Genomic DNA, 16,123 nt, shown 5'->3' with positions numbered 1-16,123 from the left:
CAGTTAACCACCGTTAACGAAAGTCCAGTGTTCTATCGTCCACTATACGAGACGTATAACGAAACAATTACGATTGGGCAAACCGATTATGTAAATGAGAAAATGGAGGAGCCCAAGGATTGAGCCTTCTTGGCATATGCCTGAACTTCCAGGACAAAGAGAACAATTGTAGCCATTAATTGCAAATTGTATATGTAGTGTAGAAAAAGAATCAACGTAAAGGGAACCATTGTAACCGTTAACAAAGCATATGTTGTGTAAAAAAAAAAAAAATCTGATCAGAGGAATCAAATATATATGAATGCAGCCCCGTCTAATGCACGTGCTGCAACGAGTGTGCATTTGTTAATTGTCTGTTATCCATGTTATCCAATGGGTATAGTCTCCCGGAACATGAGGCTTGAATTTTATTTGTCCTAGTCCCTTGAGGAAATTTGGATGCATATTTCATGTCAATTTCAAAAAGCAGTTAAGGCACATTCTCCTGTGTCGTCTCAGCATTTTGTGCTGCAACATAGATTAGTTTTCAAACTTTGTGGAATCACCGCTCCCAGAAAAAAAAAAAAAAAGTATGATAAGAACTTTTCCGAATACAAAAAAGAAAAATACTTTCAGATGTTCCATCCACTTTGGAGGAGTCAACAAAACAATTTACCGTCTGCAAGATAAGCGAAAATAAAATGCACAGCGAGTCCGCGGTATTTTGTAGAGCACACAAGAGCAATCGCTAATGTTATTTAAATTTGTGCCTCATCATTGCCTCATGTTAAACAACCATAGCTTTAGAAATAATAAAAAAAGGAAAACAAATCTTGTGATGCGACTCGCTCGCACCGCAGTGCGCGTCGCGTCCCGAGAGCCGGCGCCTGCGAATACGCGAGCCGCGGTGCAGGATTGCGCGGCGATCAAGATAGCCAGCGTGTGCCGGAAGTGGAGATAAGGGAGACGACTTCTTGCAAGGTAGTGAAAGCGGGATCGATACAGCTGCTTGTGTCAAACCTACCAGCGACACAACAATAATTATGGGGCTACGTACCGGTAAGATATGATTGACATTGACTTGTTCATTTGCAAAGTTTCTTCGGAAAAAGCTGTCAGCGTTAATTGTTGCACATGTCAGAAACAACGGAGATAATACTGCTAAAACCGGGCGAAACTGTTTCTCAGGCTGCACGTCTCGAAACTATATGTAACACATGCCCACTGTAGGCATAGGGGATTGGCTGAGCGCTTCACAAGTGTACCAAGTTATCTTCTTTTTTTTTAATAGCGCTTTACCGCGCAGCTGCTGCAGCCGCCTTTAACAGGATGAGAGAGAGAGAAACGAAAGCATCAGACCACCAATGCCATCCTCGGGCGTGCATAGTTGATGATGACAAGGACAAAGCAATTGTAGCCGTTTGCAGTTGTCATTCGTGGATGTCGCGCGAGCCCCACGGCATCGCGTTTCTATAATCTACACATGGGTACGGACATTTTCCGCTGTTGCGGCTTTATAAAACTTCATACCGCTGTTTGTTCGTATTTTCAGCTGATCAGGAAACGCAGAAACTTGTAAAAATTGCCCAAGATATGCGAGCCAGAGCTTACTGCAACTATAGCAAGGTTCATGTTGGCGCGGCCCTCCTATGTGAAGATGGGACTATTTTTACAGGTGAGCGTTGTCCCTCTCTGTACACAGTGAACTTTCGTAGCAAGTTACGTTTAATCTTCACAAGCTGGCGTTTATTATACCTCTGACCTTCATACTCACAGTTTTCCTGTTTGTGTTTCGTGACCTAGATATACATATATATTGTAGCGGTACAACGCGGACAGAAAACAGGGAGACGTTCATCAAGAACAAAAGGACAACCTGTTCCGAAATGAACGGAACAGAGGCACGTCTTCTTCATCCTCGCCCAATTTCAGCCACCCACTAGACGGAGTCCGTTAATGCCCCCATCGTCGTTGTCTGCTGCATAGAATACACGCGTCAATATATATATATACCATGCACGATCGCTAACTTCTAGCAAACGGCTCAGTAGAAATCGTTGTACCCTTTGAAGTAAGGTAGTGGCTTATGCCACCAAGATATCGTCTTTCTTTCTCCTGCGATTATTGCCTGCCTTTTAATACCCGTGCTTCGCAGCAATAATAATAAGAAGTAGTCGAACCTGGAAAAAAAAAAATATTGCCCAAAAAAGCAGTGCCTTTTGACTCTTCTAAAACAATGTACACCATTTCGGGCTTATCTCGTCCCATTCCTTTCGAGAACGCTATTTCACATTGAGGGGGGGGGGGGAAGGGGGGGGAGCACGTACTGGACCACGTGTACTGGAAATTGTCGAATTCGCCATCTGAGCAGTTTTGATTGGTCACAGGAACTGGCGTAGCCAGAGGGAGCACACCGCGGGCACATTGACCATGTGTAATACATCCTTGGGACGGTATCCGAAATACGTCCGGTGAATGTCCTATTTCGGAAACAAATCGGACATTCACCGGACGTGCTGCGGTGTGCTCCCACCTCGGTGCACGAACATTGGGACATACTATGTGTGCGAATTTTCAAAACTTTCCAATAACGAATCGAATATTGTCCAATTCGGTTCTCGAGTCGAATAGTCGCTCTTCGATTAGCTAGGTCGTCGAATCGAACAGTCACCATTCGAATATTTTAAATACTTTCGAATACCTTATATGTCGTCAGTTGTAGGCGATCAACCATGAATTGAAGTGAAAATGCGATATTTTTTTTCATCCCACGCTCAGCGGACATACCGAGCACGCTGTGTCGCTCAGACAGCCACACTTTTCTGGCTAGACACGGTATCAGTCGCAACAAGATGTTTATACACGGCACTCGGCTGTGGCCATTGCATGGTACTATTTATAGATTCAACATTCCTGTCCTCTCATGGGACAAAATCCGAATATCTTTCATTACTAGAAACTTTATACAATTGTGGATTCATCTGCCACGATCGACCACTCGAACTAAAGAAAAAAAAAACATTTTTTTCTTCGCTCTGCCATCGCCGCAGACGACACGCATTCCTGGTTTGGTAGCGAATGTGCACAAATCGGCCTACAGCGTTACCTTTATAAATTTTATACGATAATGCGCGAGCGCGTATGGCGAAGAGCCCGCGTTTGTGAGCGAGCCGCTTTCAAATGCTTTTGTGATGTTCATATGTTCATAAAGCATATCGCCGCTTGTCGCCAAGGCTGCGAGGCGTAGGCGGGCTCGGGTGGCTGGGCGAGCACTGTTCCCCATAGAATAAAGAACCAACTGCTGTTCCCATGCTATTCCCGAAGCGCCCATGCGCGTGCTGTTATGTTTGCGTTCTTGATCGTGATTTAACGCTTCTATAAGCTTCCAGCAATATCTTGAAATAACTGTTAGTCGGGTGCTTTAACATAAGTACAAAAATTTGTCAGGCGCACACAGTTTCCGGCGCTACTTTTCGAGCAAGACCGACGGCGGCGGTGGATCGCGCACGACCTACTGTGTAGTAGGTCGTGGAATCGCGGCTGTTCGACGAAGATAAGCAATCGCGCTTTGTTTACTGCAGGTTTAGAACAATCGCCGTGCTTTTATTTTTAGAGCGCAGCTCTTTGGCGTCCGTTCCTGGGTTTCGCGTCGTCGTTGTCGTCGGCCTCGTAACCAGCTCGCCGACGAATCTGCTCCGCCGCCGCGCATGCGCGCTGTCGGCTCTCCGGGCGAGGGAGGATGATGGAAGGGAGGAGGAGAGACTGTGGAGGAGGGCTGGCTACACAAATGGCTCTTTGGCGTCCGTTCCTGGGTTTCGCGTCGGCGTTGTCGTCGGCCTTGTAACCAGCTCCGCCCCCCTTTCATCCCCCCAACGCTAGCAGCGACCGACTGATACCGCTTTCGTGAGTCCGCTACCGCACTCACGAAAGACGTCGTGCACTTCCTGCAACTCGCATTAACCGTCTATCGATCCACACCGATGTTAGTAGTGGGGGACTTTACTGTTGACATAAAGACAAACAGCAATTTCCTAACACTTATGCGGGAGAACATCCCGTTCCTCTCGCTCGTAACGCGTCCCACGGCTGTGACAACCTCGCGAGGCACTTGTATAGATCTCGTCTTTGAGAATCAAGCATTGGTGTACCAAGTCGAACATATATCAGTCTATTTCTCCGACCACAAAGCTTCCTTCATGACTGTCAAGAACTGTTAGTGGAGTCTTTGTTAAAGGAATACGTGTGAAAAATAAAAAAAAAATTCTGTGATAGCGCATACATGTGTTGCTCGATTTCTTTGCCTCAATCTATCGAAAAGGTGAAACAGCTTATTTGCTGCGCTCAAATTTCGCATTAGGAAGTAACGTAATCGTCGGTAATTTTTTTTGCTTTATATGTCGCTGCGCCTTTAGTGAGCGCTCCCGTGTTTAAACTTCGATTATTAGATTATGGTACGTGTTTCGCGTGCCGAAACCACGACCTGATTATGAGCCATGCCGTAGTGGGGGACTCCGGAGATTTGGATCACCTGGGGTTCTTTAACGTGCACCTAAATCTAAGTACAAGGGTGTTTTCTCATTTCGCCTCCATCGAAATGCGGCCGCCGTAACCGGGATTCGATCCCGCGACCTCGTGCTTAGCAGCCCGACTAAGCATGGGTCAGTTTAAACTTGATCGCCTAGGTTTTTACTGATGAGACGCGATGCCCCCCTTTGAAAAAAAGAAAAGATGCGAAAAGCTAAGCCAGAGAATGCGGAACGAAGCTGTGAAGCGCTCACAGTGTTTAGAAGCCGAAGGGCTCCGCGTTAATAAGCAAGTGACGGCGCCTTCAAAAAAAAAAAAATCGCGCAATCACCGATGCATTGCACGGAATTGACTGTTGCTCTACTTATCGATTGCACCTAAATGCGGCCTGCGGCGTGTAACGATCGGCGTACACTCGCCTCAGCTGTACAGTTGACTGCACAACCTGGCGTCTGTGAGCATTAAAGGCTTTTGACAGGGCATTCAACCTCGTTTTGAATGCCTCTTTATATCACTTTGCGGTAATGAGAAACGCCCGAACTTCGAATCTTTGTCCGCAACTAATGCATATTCATTTTACCCCAGCTGTGTCATGCGTTGCGGTGAATTCAGGGGCACTATAATGTAAAACTGTTCCAAACTTTTCTATTCAAATTCCACACTCAGCCCTCCGCGATTGGTCAAAAATATTTTTGGACCACCCCCACTTCACCTGTCTGCCACGCGTCGTCATGAAAACCACAATAGCTCCCCATCCCACATGATGTGTACACACGGATTATGCATGATTTGACCGAATAAAATAAAAGGCTATTTCTGATTCGGCGCCTTTTTGCCATTAGCCCTCGGCTATTGGTCAAGAGTTTTCGGGTTTTCACGCGACATCGCAAAACTGCAAAAACTCACTGCGTCAAAGTGACATGGACGTGTTAAAGATGCATTAATATGCCGTACAAAACTGCAGCTATTCTTCTGAATAGCCGCAGGCTGCCCCGTTCTGAAAGGAATAAAAGATGGCTGCCGCCGATCACTCAGGCACTGGCTACTCGCACCTGCCGGGGAGCAAGGGTTTATTTGCATATAATAAAACATTTTGTGTGGCATGTAATGTTTTTGAGCATTTTCGGCATGTTTACGACCTCATTCTGCCAACCCTTCTTTGCTGAGGATCCGTTTTAGCATCATTCTTAAGCTTCCGTTGCATGCCGCCTCCATATTCGAACAGCCACCGCAGACTAAGTAAGGGAAAGTGGACCAATCGCAGACGCCGGCACCACCCTCTTCATCCGGTTATCGATTTTCAGTGCAGTGACTCAGCCCTATCGAATCCCTCTCCACTTGAGCGTGTTCCTTGTCTCTTGTCAGCCAGTTAGATAAGACAAGCCGCTCAGTGTAGGCAATATTAATGTTATTCCTTTTTCAAGCAAACGAAAGTGACCCCTTATGAATGAGGAGAGCATTTGATTGGTCTGTTAGACAACCCTGCGGGTGAACGCCCGATGCTTGTGTCGGCAGTTACACAAATCTGATGTCAGGAGATTGGAATAAAAACATATTGGAATAGTTTTACATTATAGGGCCCCAGAAACCTTCATGTCTCTTTTTTCTTTCTTGCTAGTGATGGTAGCGAGTGCTTGTTCTCTTTCTCTTTTGCAAGAAATGGATCAATATATGTTCATGTTGCTTCCCTGTAGTTGTCTCTGTTTTGAAAATGATTTCAATGTAGCATGTGGTTTACAAGAATTATTTAATGTCATGCTTTGCATTTGCTTTCAGACTGTTAATATTGTTACAGGGAGAAATTATATGTATTTACCGTATATACAGTTACAAGGCTGTAGCTCGGTGGCCAGGATAACAAAATCTACCAATCTTCAAGATACTTCAACCTCCTCTTCACCTCCCAACGTCCCTGTGTCTACAGTGGCACAAACTCATACGTGATATTAACCCCCGGCGGCAGAAGCATCGTCTCAATGCTTCTTAGGGTGGCAAATCAGTGTATGAGCTATAGCGCTTTAGTCCCGAAACGTGCACATTCTTGGTGGGGTAGATGATGTCGAAGTCCCAGGTGATATCTTATATGTGAGGCTAGTGACTTGGCGAAGAACTCGGTATGGCCTGACGTATCGTGGCAGCAGGTTTTCGCAAAGGCCAATGCGACGGGAGGGTAACCAAAGCAGGACAAGTGACCCAGGGCTGAAATGAGCGTCCCGACGACGACTGCCATAACGGTGCTTGTGGATAGTCTGAGACACCAGCAGATGGTCACGGGCTATGCGACGTGCTGTGGTCGCGCAAACAATGGCGTCGTGAGCATAGAATGCGGGTAGTGGCGGCATCGGAAGGGAGCAACGAGCCAAGAGGCAGGAGTGGGTTACGGCCATATAGTAGATAGAACAGAGAATACCAGTAATATTGTGACTCGACAAATGGTACACAAATGTCACGAATGGTAAGGTGCAGTACCAATCCCGGTGATCATCAGACACATACATGGAGAGCATGTCCGTGAGTGTACGGTTGAGACGCTTGGAAAGTCCGTTTGTCTGTGGGTGATAAGCCGTCGTGAACTTGTGGGACGTGGAGCAAGAGCAAAGAAAGTCGTCGACAACCTTAGAAAGGAAACAGCGGCCTCTATCAGTGAGTAGCTGACATGGGGCACCATGATGTAGGATCACTTCATGAAAGAGAAAATCGGCCACATAGGTTCCGCAGCTCGTAAGGAGGGCCAGCATTATGGCATAACGCGTGGCATATTCCGTCGCAACGGCCACCCACTTGTTGCCCGAGGATGAAGATGGAAATGGGCCAAGGAGGTCCAGGACGACACGGTAAAATGGCTCACTGGGGATATCTATAGGCTGAAGGTGCCCATCAGGAGACAATGGAGGCTTCCTGCGGCGTTGGCAAAGTTTGCAGGCAGCGATGTAACTTCGAACAGAGCGATATAGCTCAGGCCCGAAAAATCGCCTGCGCCCACGGTCGTATGTACGGGAGACACCCAAATGACCAGCGGTGGGCACATCATGTAACTGAGAGAGAATTGTCGAACGCGGATGCTGGGGAATGACGAGAAGCGGTTCAGCAGCATGTGTGTCGGTATAAGGTCCCGTCCTGGAGAACAAACATATGGAGGGAAACGTCTTGTTGCTCCGAAGTAAGGTGTTTGATGATGAATCGCGAATATGGGTCACGACGCTACTCACTGGCGATACGCGAGAAGTCTGAGATAGACAAAACGCAGGTATCTGTATCGGTTTTGGTGCCATCGGGAGGGTCGACAGGATAGCGGGAGAGACAGTCGGCATCCTTATGTAGCCGCCCAGATTTGTAGGACATGGAAAAGGTGTACTCTTGCAGGCGTAAAGCCCAGCGGCCAAGATGGCCTGTCGGGTCTCTGAGTGAGGATAGCCAACACAAGGCATGATGATCTGTCACGACAGTGAAATGCTGACCAAACAGGTAAGGGCGGAACCTAGCAATGGACCAAACAAGAGCCAAGTATTCATGTTCAATTATGGAGTAGTTGCACTCTGGTGCTGAAAGAAGATGGCTAGCACACTCGATTGGTGTCCCGCTGTCATTGGTACACGATAGCGCCAATGCCATGGCCGCTGGCATCAGCGCGAACTTCTGTGTAGGCATGCGGATCAAAACGACCCAACACGGGTGGATTGATAAGGCAAATGATAAGCGTTGAAATTGCTGCGGCCTGGTCGGGTCCCCAACGAAAAGTGGTGACATTATTGAGGAGGTCTGTGAAAGGACGAGCGATTTCGGCAAGGTTCTGGATAAATCGTCCAAAACAGGAACACAGCCCTAGGAAACTTCGGACATCGATAAAAGAACGCGGAAGTGGAAATTCACCAACGGCACAAACTTTATCAGGATTAGCCTGGACGCCAGCAGCGTCAACCAAGTGGCCAAATACTCATATTTGGTGGTGGCCGAAATGGCGCTTTGCAGAATTGATTTGTCAAATTGTCAAATTGTGGCTTGTCGGCAAAAAGCAAGGATAGCTGAGAGTCAGTGGAGGCGGCTCTCAAACGTCGGTGAAAAAAGAATAATGTCATCAACGTAGCAGAGGCATGTGGGCGATTTGAATCCGTGCAGAAGAGAGTCAATCATGCACTCGAAGGTAGCAGGGGCATTGCACAGTCCAAAAGGCATCACATTAAATTGGTAGAGGCCATCTGGGGTGACGAAGGCGATCTTTTCGTGATTTCGTTCATCCACAGCAATTTGCCAGTGACCAGAGCACAAATCAATCCACGAAAAATAATTGGCATCGTGTGAGCTTTCGAGCGCATCATCGATATGCGGAAGTGGATACACATCCTTTTTGGTAATCTTATTGAGGTGACGGTAAACGATACAAAATCGACAGGTATTGTCCTTCTTTTTAACCAACACGACAAGTGACGCCCACGGACTGCAGGAAGGCTCGATAATATCCTTGGAGAGCATTTTGTCTACCTCCGTTTGGATCACCTGGCGTTCAGCCGCAGACACACGGTAGGGCCGCCGGTGTATAGGAGGAGCGTCACCAGTGTTTATTGGATGGGTGAAGACATGGGTTTGACATAGCGGGCGACTGCCAAAATCAAAGATGTCTTCACAGGACATCAGAATGCGGCGAAGGGCGTTGGCGTAAGCAGGTCGTAAATCAGTAGCTATCATTGGTGTGAACTTGTCGTTGCGTGAAGTAGGAGGGGCAGAAGCTGCGGCAGTGTCAAACTGTGGTTCGGGCGTAAGAGCAGCTACTACACAGTCTTCCAAAAGGGACAGCAAAGCAAGAGATACACCCTTATGAAGCACTTGCAGACACGAACCAAAGTTCAGAAGAGGAAGCCACGCTTGATTGTGGACAAGAGTTACAACTGAGCTTGTTAGTGCTATTTGACGGGCAAGGAGGACGTCGCAAAGAGGGGACACCACATAGGGACCATCTCGAAGTGGTGGAGAAGGCGACATGAGCACATAAGTTGCAGCATCAGGTTGCAGTCGAATAAATTCAGTAGAACGAAGTCTGTACGTGTGGTCGTCAGTCGGGTCGGCAAGGTAATGGGGCAGTTCAAGGCGAAGGGTGCCGGTTGCACAGTCAATAAGTGCTGAATGGGCAGTCAGAAAGTTGATTCCAAGAATCACTTTGTGGGGACACTTGGCCAGTACAGTGAAAAATGTGCAGCGCACATTCACATCACGGCTGTTGTACTGCCATTAGCTACTCGGACAGCAGGCAACTCAGCAGGTGTCGGGACTTTACGGAGACGGCTACAAAGATCTGATCGCATAACCGACACCTGAGCACCAGTATCGATGAGGGCTTGAACGGATACATCATCAACAAAAATTTCAACAAGGTTTGGTTGAGCAGTAGGGGTCAGCCGAGATTTTGCAGTCCGAGTTGTCAATGCAGCCGCACCTCCGGGGGCTGCATTGCTTAGTTTCCCGAGAAGCGGCCCGCATAGGACGGGGACGAGGGACGTCGAGGTGTAGGCAGACGGGACTGACGGCTTTGCGGCTAGGGCGAGTGGCTAGTGGCGTGTCCCCGAGGTGGAAGGGCGGCATGATATGGTTCAGAGAGGGGCGACAGAGGCCGAGGGTCTCGGTCGAAGTGGCGATCAGCATATGGTGGAGGCGAGGAGTACCAGCGGTTACCACGGCAGTGGCGGGAGATGTGACCAACCCGTGAGCAAGCAAAGCAAATTGGCCTGTCATTCGGTGTTCGCCACTCAGAGGGGTTCCTATATTGATTCGGGGACGACTGTGGAGGTGCAGCACAGGCAATGACAGGAGCGGTAGGGGTGGGACGTGGGTGGACGACAGACTGGATGTCCATGTTTGCAATTTCTTAGTGGACAACAGCTTGAACGAGCGAGGTGGTCATGTTGTCATGCATATGGGGGCAGTGAGAACTTGGAGCCACAGCCTCAAGTTCGCGATGGATGACCTGTGTCAAGCTTAGCATTGTAGGCGGATGTGACGCTGGTGGGTCATTGCAGGAGGAAGTGGCAGCCGTATTCGGAAGTCGGTTGAAGTGTTGTACGATGCATTTGCTCTTCGCTTTCTCAAAATTCCGGCATTCCTTAATGATGGACTCAACCGTTGAGCAGTTCCTGCAAAGCAGGAGGCTGAACGCATCATCCGCAATGCCCTTCAAGATGTGTCCAACTTTATCGGCCTCCAGCATGTCCGTGTCCGCTTTACGGCAGAGAGCCAGAATGTCTTGAATATACGTGACATACGATTCGGTTGATGTCTGGGCACGAGACGCTAGCTCTTGCTGCTCTTGCCCGCTATGAAGATCCAGGGCCAGCTCGTGGCGAAATTACCCTGCACCTCCACCAAAATGTTATGGGGAGAAAATATACTGTTACGGGGATGTTGCGAGCATAGAAAGACTATATATACAATATATATACACGCTGAGTCAGAGTAGTTAAGATGGCTGACCACCAACAACATGCAGCTGCCAGCGTCTCCGATCTTCTTCGTTCTCTCTCTTCTTTCATCCTTCCGTAACAGGATCCCCGGGTGGCGAAGCGCCGTCTCGGCGCATGGTAGGCAAAGAATTGCGAGCAAAGTATGGCTTCAGCCGTGAAACGTGCACGTCAACAGGTGTCTGACTTGAGGATGCATACAGGTGTAGCGGCAAAATCTTGTAATTTATGTTGTTAACTTGGCGTAGGACTTCATAAGGCCCTGTGTAGCGAGAGAGAAGCTTCTGGAAGAGGCCAGCCCGACGACATGGTGACCAGAGGAGCACCTGGCGTGAACTTAAAGTTGCGATGGCAGCGGTCATAACGCTCTTTTTGTATATGATGCGAGGCTAATAAACGAGATCGGGCGATTTGACGTGCCATGTGAGCGCGATCCATGACTTCAATAGCTTACTCAGTTGCAACACGCGGCACAGAAGGGAGGATGGTCTCAAACAGCAATGTGGAGTCATGACCATACAAAAGATAAAAAGGTGAATATCCTGGGGTGTCATGTTGGGATGAGTTATACGCGAATGTCACACAAGCTGGCGTGGCGTCTTGAGTCGCGGGGATCGTTGGAGACGCACATTGACAGCATCTCTGAGATTGTTCAATTGAGACATTCTGTAAGACCATTCGTTTGTGGGTGGTGGGCGGTGGACAGCTTGTGCTCAGTGGCACAAGAGTGGAGGAGCTCATCAACAACTTGAGGTAAGAACGCGCGGCTGCGTTCTGTAAGTAACTGTTGTGCACTGTGGTGGAGAATGACGTTGTGGAGGAGAAAATCGGTGACGTCTGTTGCGCAGCTAGTTGGCAACGCCTTTGTTATCGTGTAGCGTGTTGCATAATTAGTAGCGATGGCGATACACTTATTCCCTCTAGTCGTCGTCGGAAAAGCACCAAGCAGGTCAAGGCCTAAGCGAAAGAACGGTTGAGAGGGAACTTCAATTGGATGGAGTCATCTGACAGGTGCCAGGGGAGGTTTCTTCCTGTGCTGACACAATTCGCAAGTAGTGACATAACTACGCACAGAGCGGTAGAGACCCAGCCACAAGAACCGGTGTCGTATGCAGTCGTATGTACGCAAAACTCCAAGGTATCCCACCGTCGGTGCATTGTGTCGTTGTTCGAGAACGACGGACCGCAAATGATGAGGAACGACAAGGAGCAACTCAGGGCCGTCAGGCTTGATATTGAGTCGATAGAGGATGCCGTCATGCAGCATGTGCCATTGGTGCTGCCAGATTGCACTCCGGTGATAATTGACTGTAAGGATGCGTCGTGTTGTTCAGCACGCATGTCGGTCATGTCAGTCAAAGCCATCACGCAGGTCACCGGATCATGCGCAGCAGGTAGTATCCACGGGGTGACGAGAAAGGCAGTCAGCGCCCTTGTGGATGTGTCCAGTCTTGTAACCGACACTAAATGAAAATTCCTGGAGCCGCAAAGCACAGGGACCAAGCCGTCAAGTCGGGTGCTGAAGGGAAGACAGCCAGCAGAGTGCGTGATGGTCTTTGACGACCGAAAACGTGTGGCTGTACAAATATGGCCGGAACTTGGCAACAGCCCAAACTAAAGCCAAGCACTCCCGCTCGGTGATGGAGTAATTTCTCTCGGCAGGTGACAGCAGGTGGCTGGCATAAGCTATCATGCACTCGGTACCATTCTGTTGTTGGGCGAGAACAGCGCCGATGCCGTGGCCGCTTGCGTCAGTGTGGACTTCGGTCAGTGCAGATGGATCAAAGTGGGCAAGTATGGGAGGGGTGGTCAGAAACCCGATGAGAGCGGTGAGTGCGTGAGCCTGCTCCGGGCCTCATGAGAATGGGGTGTTCGTTAGAAGATCTGCCAAAGGCCGAGCAACGTCGGCAATTTTTTTTATGAAACGCCGAAAGTAAGAACACAGGTCGACGCGGCAGTGCACGTCCAAAGCAGAACGTGGCACAGGGAAGCTGTGTTACAGCGCATACATTTTCCGGATCTGGTTGGACACCGGATGCGTCAACGAGGTGTCCTAACACGGTAATCTGACGGTGGCCGAATTGACACTTCGTATAGTTCAGCTGGAGGCCGGCTTTTCAAAAGAGTGCAAGAATTGCAGTGAGTCGGGTAAGGTGGCCGCCGAACGTGGGAGAAAAAACAATAACTTCGTCAAGGTAACAAATACAGTTGGTCCACTGTAGCCTCGTAGAAGAGAGTGCATCATATGTTCCAATGTCGCAGGAGCATTGCATAGGCCAAAGGGCATGACATTGAACTGATATAATTCATCCGGCACGATGAAGGCCGTCTTCTCGCGGTCCAATATATTTTTACAATATATACTGCTACAAAGTTGTAGCTCAGTGGCCAGGGTAACACCATCTATCGATCTTTGAGACACTTCAACCTCCTCTTCACGTCCTAACGTCATTGTGTCCCCAGCAGAACAAACTGGTACGTGACAATATTGTGTGACCATACTCTTTTAACTAATTAAAAAGCGCTGCCTTGGCTATTCAGACTCCGGGGCACTACAACAGGCGTTACAGCATGCAGTTTCATTTTGCATTTTGGTGCGAGGGTGACTCTAGTAAACATAATGGTGACACTAAAAAATAACATAAAATATAAAAGGAATATGCTCTTGACTGACCTGGGAGGCAAATTTTCAGCTATGGTGTCTTCTGATATCTCTCTCGAATGATCTCGTGAAATCATCGAAACGCTCTGCTTGTTTAATGATGGAACATGTGAAATCTATGCTGTGCAGACAGTGGTAAGACGCAAGCATAAAAACAATCAACCCTTAATTATTGCCGGAGTCCTATATGTGCTATTTTTCTCATCTCAATCTGATCATCCTGGCTTGCAAGCTTTACCGTCGCTGGCTTCTCACGTGGCCGCGCCAGTACAAACCATGAATTCACAGGCACGACGGCGCTCCCTCAACCTGCTATAAAAATACACAGCATGTAAACATAGCAAGCGTGTGCATAAAGAGTGTTGGTTCACGGGCCAACAAATGAAGCCATTAGCCCCCAGGGCGTTATAATGAAAACGGCATACTGGCAATGAGCTCCCCTTTATAGGCAAGCTTGTCGATGCTCATCTGCGGCAAACCTTTGGCACGTAAGGTGACAATGTCATCCCAGACAGCCGTAAAGTTGGACACAAGTCCACTATTTGCAATGCGATTTCCCTGTGCACACTGACACTGCAGGAGTACCGTTTGGGACGCGCACAGGCGGCAAATCACATGTACACACTTCAGTAATGCCTGTAGTGGATGCAGGCATCTTTGGCACGAGGTGTGCCTGCAGTTCTAATGGCTGCTGCTAGGCGGCTTTCAGTGGTGCCCCTATAAGTGCTGTGCATAGAGTATACCGTGCAGTGTAATGACAGGAACTTCACTGTAGTGAATCCCAGGATATGAAAATTATTGATGAGAAGGCTGTAGATTATTTGCAAACTATTAAAAAAATACTCCATTCGATTCTACTCACTTAGAGCACTATTTGATTCGGTCTCAAAAAAGCATTCAAAGATCCCTGACTCCTTCTCGCGCTTCCCGGCGACTGTAGCATATGTAACTGTTATGTTTATCGGGAAACGCTCGCCGCGAACGCTATGCACGAAGGCGGGCTTTCTGGTAGAAACGCGGCCTATTGCGTGGGCCGCGATGGATGGATGGACGTCATGAGCGTCCCCTTTGGAACTGGGTGGTGGGTTGTGTCACCAAGCTCTTGTTATTTTATTGCCTAATGTCCAACCTATGTTAAAGAAAGAAAAGAAAAACACGATTATTTCCCATAACCAAAGTTTCTGAACCCCTATTGTGAACTTTGTTTTTGTACCTCTCCGTTGTTTGTCGTTTTCCTGCTTTTCTTCCACCAATCTTCCAATCGCTTCTTACTAATCTCTATAGCGAACATATTTACTTTCCCCATGGAGGAAAAAAAAAAACGTCTTAGGGTAAACAAACACTCTTTAATGATGGCACGCCTAGGGACAAATGCATGCAATATGCGCAAAGAAATTTCTGCACCATAGTGCCTATGCAGAGTCAGACATTCAAGGAGCAAGGAGCCCCAGATTTTCTCTCTCTCGCATCCGCTCTTATTCGCGCCTGCTCAGAAACATCGAGCGCTTTGAGAAACACTACGTCCCGCTGTACCTACCAGCAATTGTAAAAATGCTTCCCAGTGGGAACAGCTGTGGCGTAGGCGCCAGGGACACACTCACCATGGGGATCACATATGTGCCGACTTTTGCTTTGGAAAATGTACTCTTAGATGGTTTCTTGACTGAAAATCAAGCCACATCTCTGCAGGCGACTGGCCCGTCTTGGGTCGAGGTTGCCCTGTAATGTAGTGAGAACTTGGAAATGGTAAATTCCTTTAAGAACTATGACTCGGGAAACTTTACTCACCGCAGTGCATACTGCACCCTCCGTCGACCCGTTTGATTGAAGTTAATATGGAGCCGAGATAACGTGACACACCTGGTTATATTTGAAGAATTGCTCAGTAACTGAACTGGCAAATTGTGGCCATTGTCGGGCACGGCTGTGTGAGGCAGGCCGAAACGTGCAAAGGTCCAACGCAGTACTACCTCATCTGTAGTCTATATGCCCTCGCTGTCTTAAGGGCATCCGTCCATTTCATTTCCACGTTACACCTACCACCAAGATGGTGTGTCGATCCCTCAACAGGGCCTGCAAAGTCGACGCGCAGGCGAGACCAGCGTTTGTTTTCGGCCAATTTGACAGAACCTGTCCTGCGCGGTCATTGTATACATTGCGGGCAGCTTCGTATCAGCTTATCATGGTCCTACCCGGGATGCCAAAACATTATGTGAGCAGGGATTGCAGTCGTGGAGTTCTTGCAGATTAAATGACCACGCAGGATCGGGCAAAACTAAACGATATATAGACCTCAGTATAGGTTAGCCGCAGGAATCCACACCCTCACTTACTGGAGTAGTATAAGCGTCCACACATTTGCACCGGTCTAGAACCTCTTCAATATAACTGGTGAATGTTTCACTAGGTTTGTTGCGCTCGCTCTCTTAACCACTGCTCGGTGCGCAACTTGCAGACAGCGGGGCGACCGAGTTTGTCATCGCTGGTGTTGTCCATCATCCACTGCGCACAG

At 48.3% G+C, this 16,123-nt stretch overlaps 1 protein-coding gene across 2 annotated transcripts in view; it reads left to right on the top strand.

Annotated features, from left to right (window-relative positions):
- Positions 1 to 864: 864 nt before the first annotated feature.
- LOC135904563 (cytidine deaminase-like) overlaps positions 865 to 16,123 on the top strand; it is a 38,450-nt gene continuing 23,191 nt past the window's right edge. Inside the window, exons 1-2 of one of the 2 annotated variants that reach the window (XM_065435422.2) lie at positions 865 to 1,038; positions 1,532 to 1,654. In XM_065435422.2, coding sequence (XP_065291494.1) covers positions 1,023 to 1,038; positions 1,532 to 1,654 — 139 coding nt within the window. In that variant the 5' untranslated portion in view covers positions 865 to 1,022. Of the gene's footprint in view, positions 1,039 to 1,313; positions 1,467 to 1,531; positions 1,655 to 16,123 lie in introns of those variants that run through there. The other variant, XM_065435423.1, reaches the window with a different exon arrangement.

This window comes from Dermacentor albipictus, chromosome 2, assembly GCF_038994185.2.
Source record: "Dermacentor albipictus isolate Rhodes 1998 colony chromosome 2, USDA_Dalb.pri_finalv2, whole genome shotgun sequence".
NCBI lineage: Eukaryota > Metazoa > Arthropoda > Arachnida > Ixodida > Ixodidae > Dermacentor > Dermacentor albipictus.
This window is presented reverse-complemented; position numbering and strand designations above follow the sequence as displayed.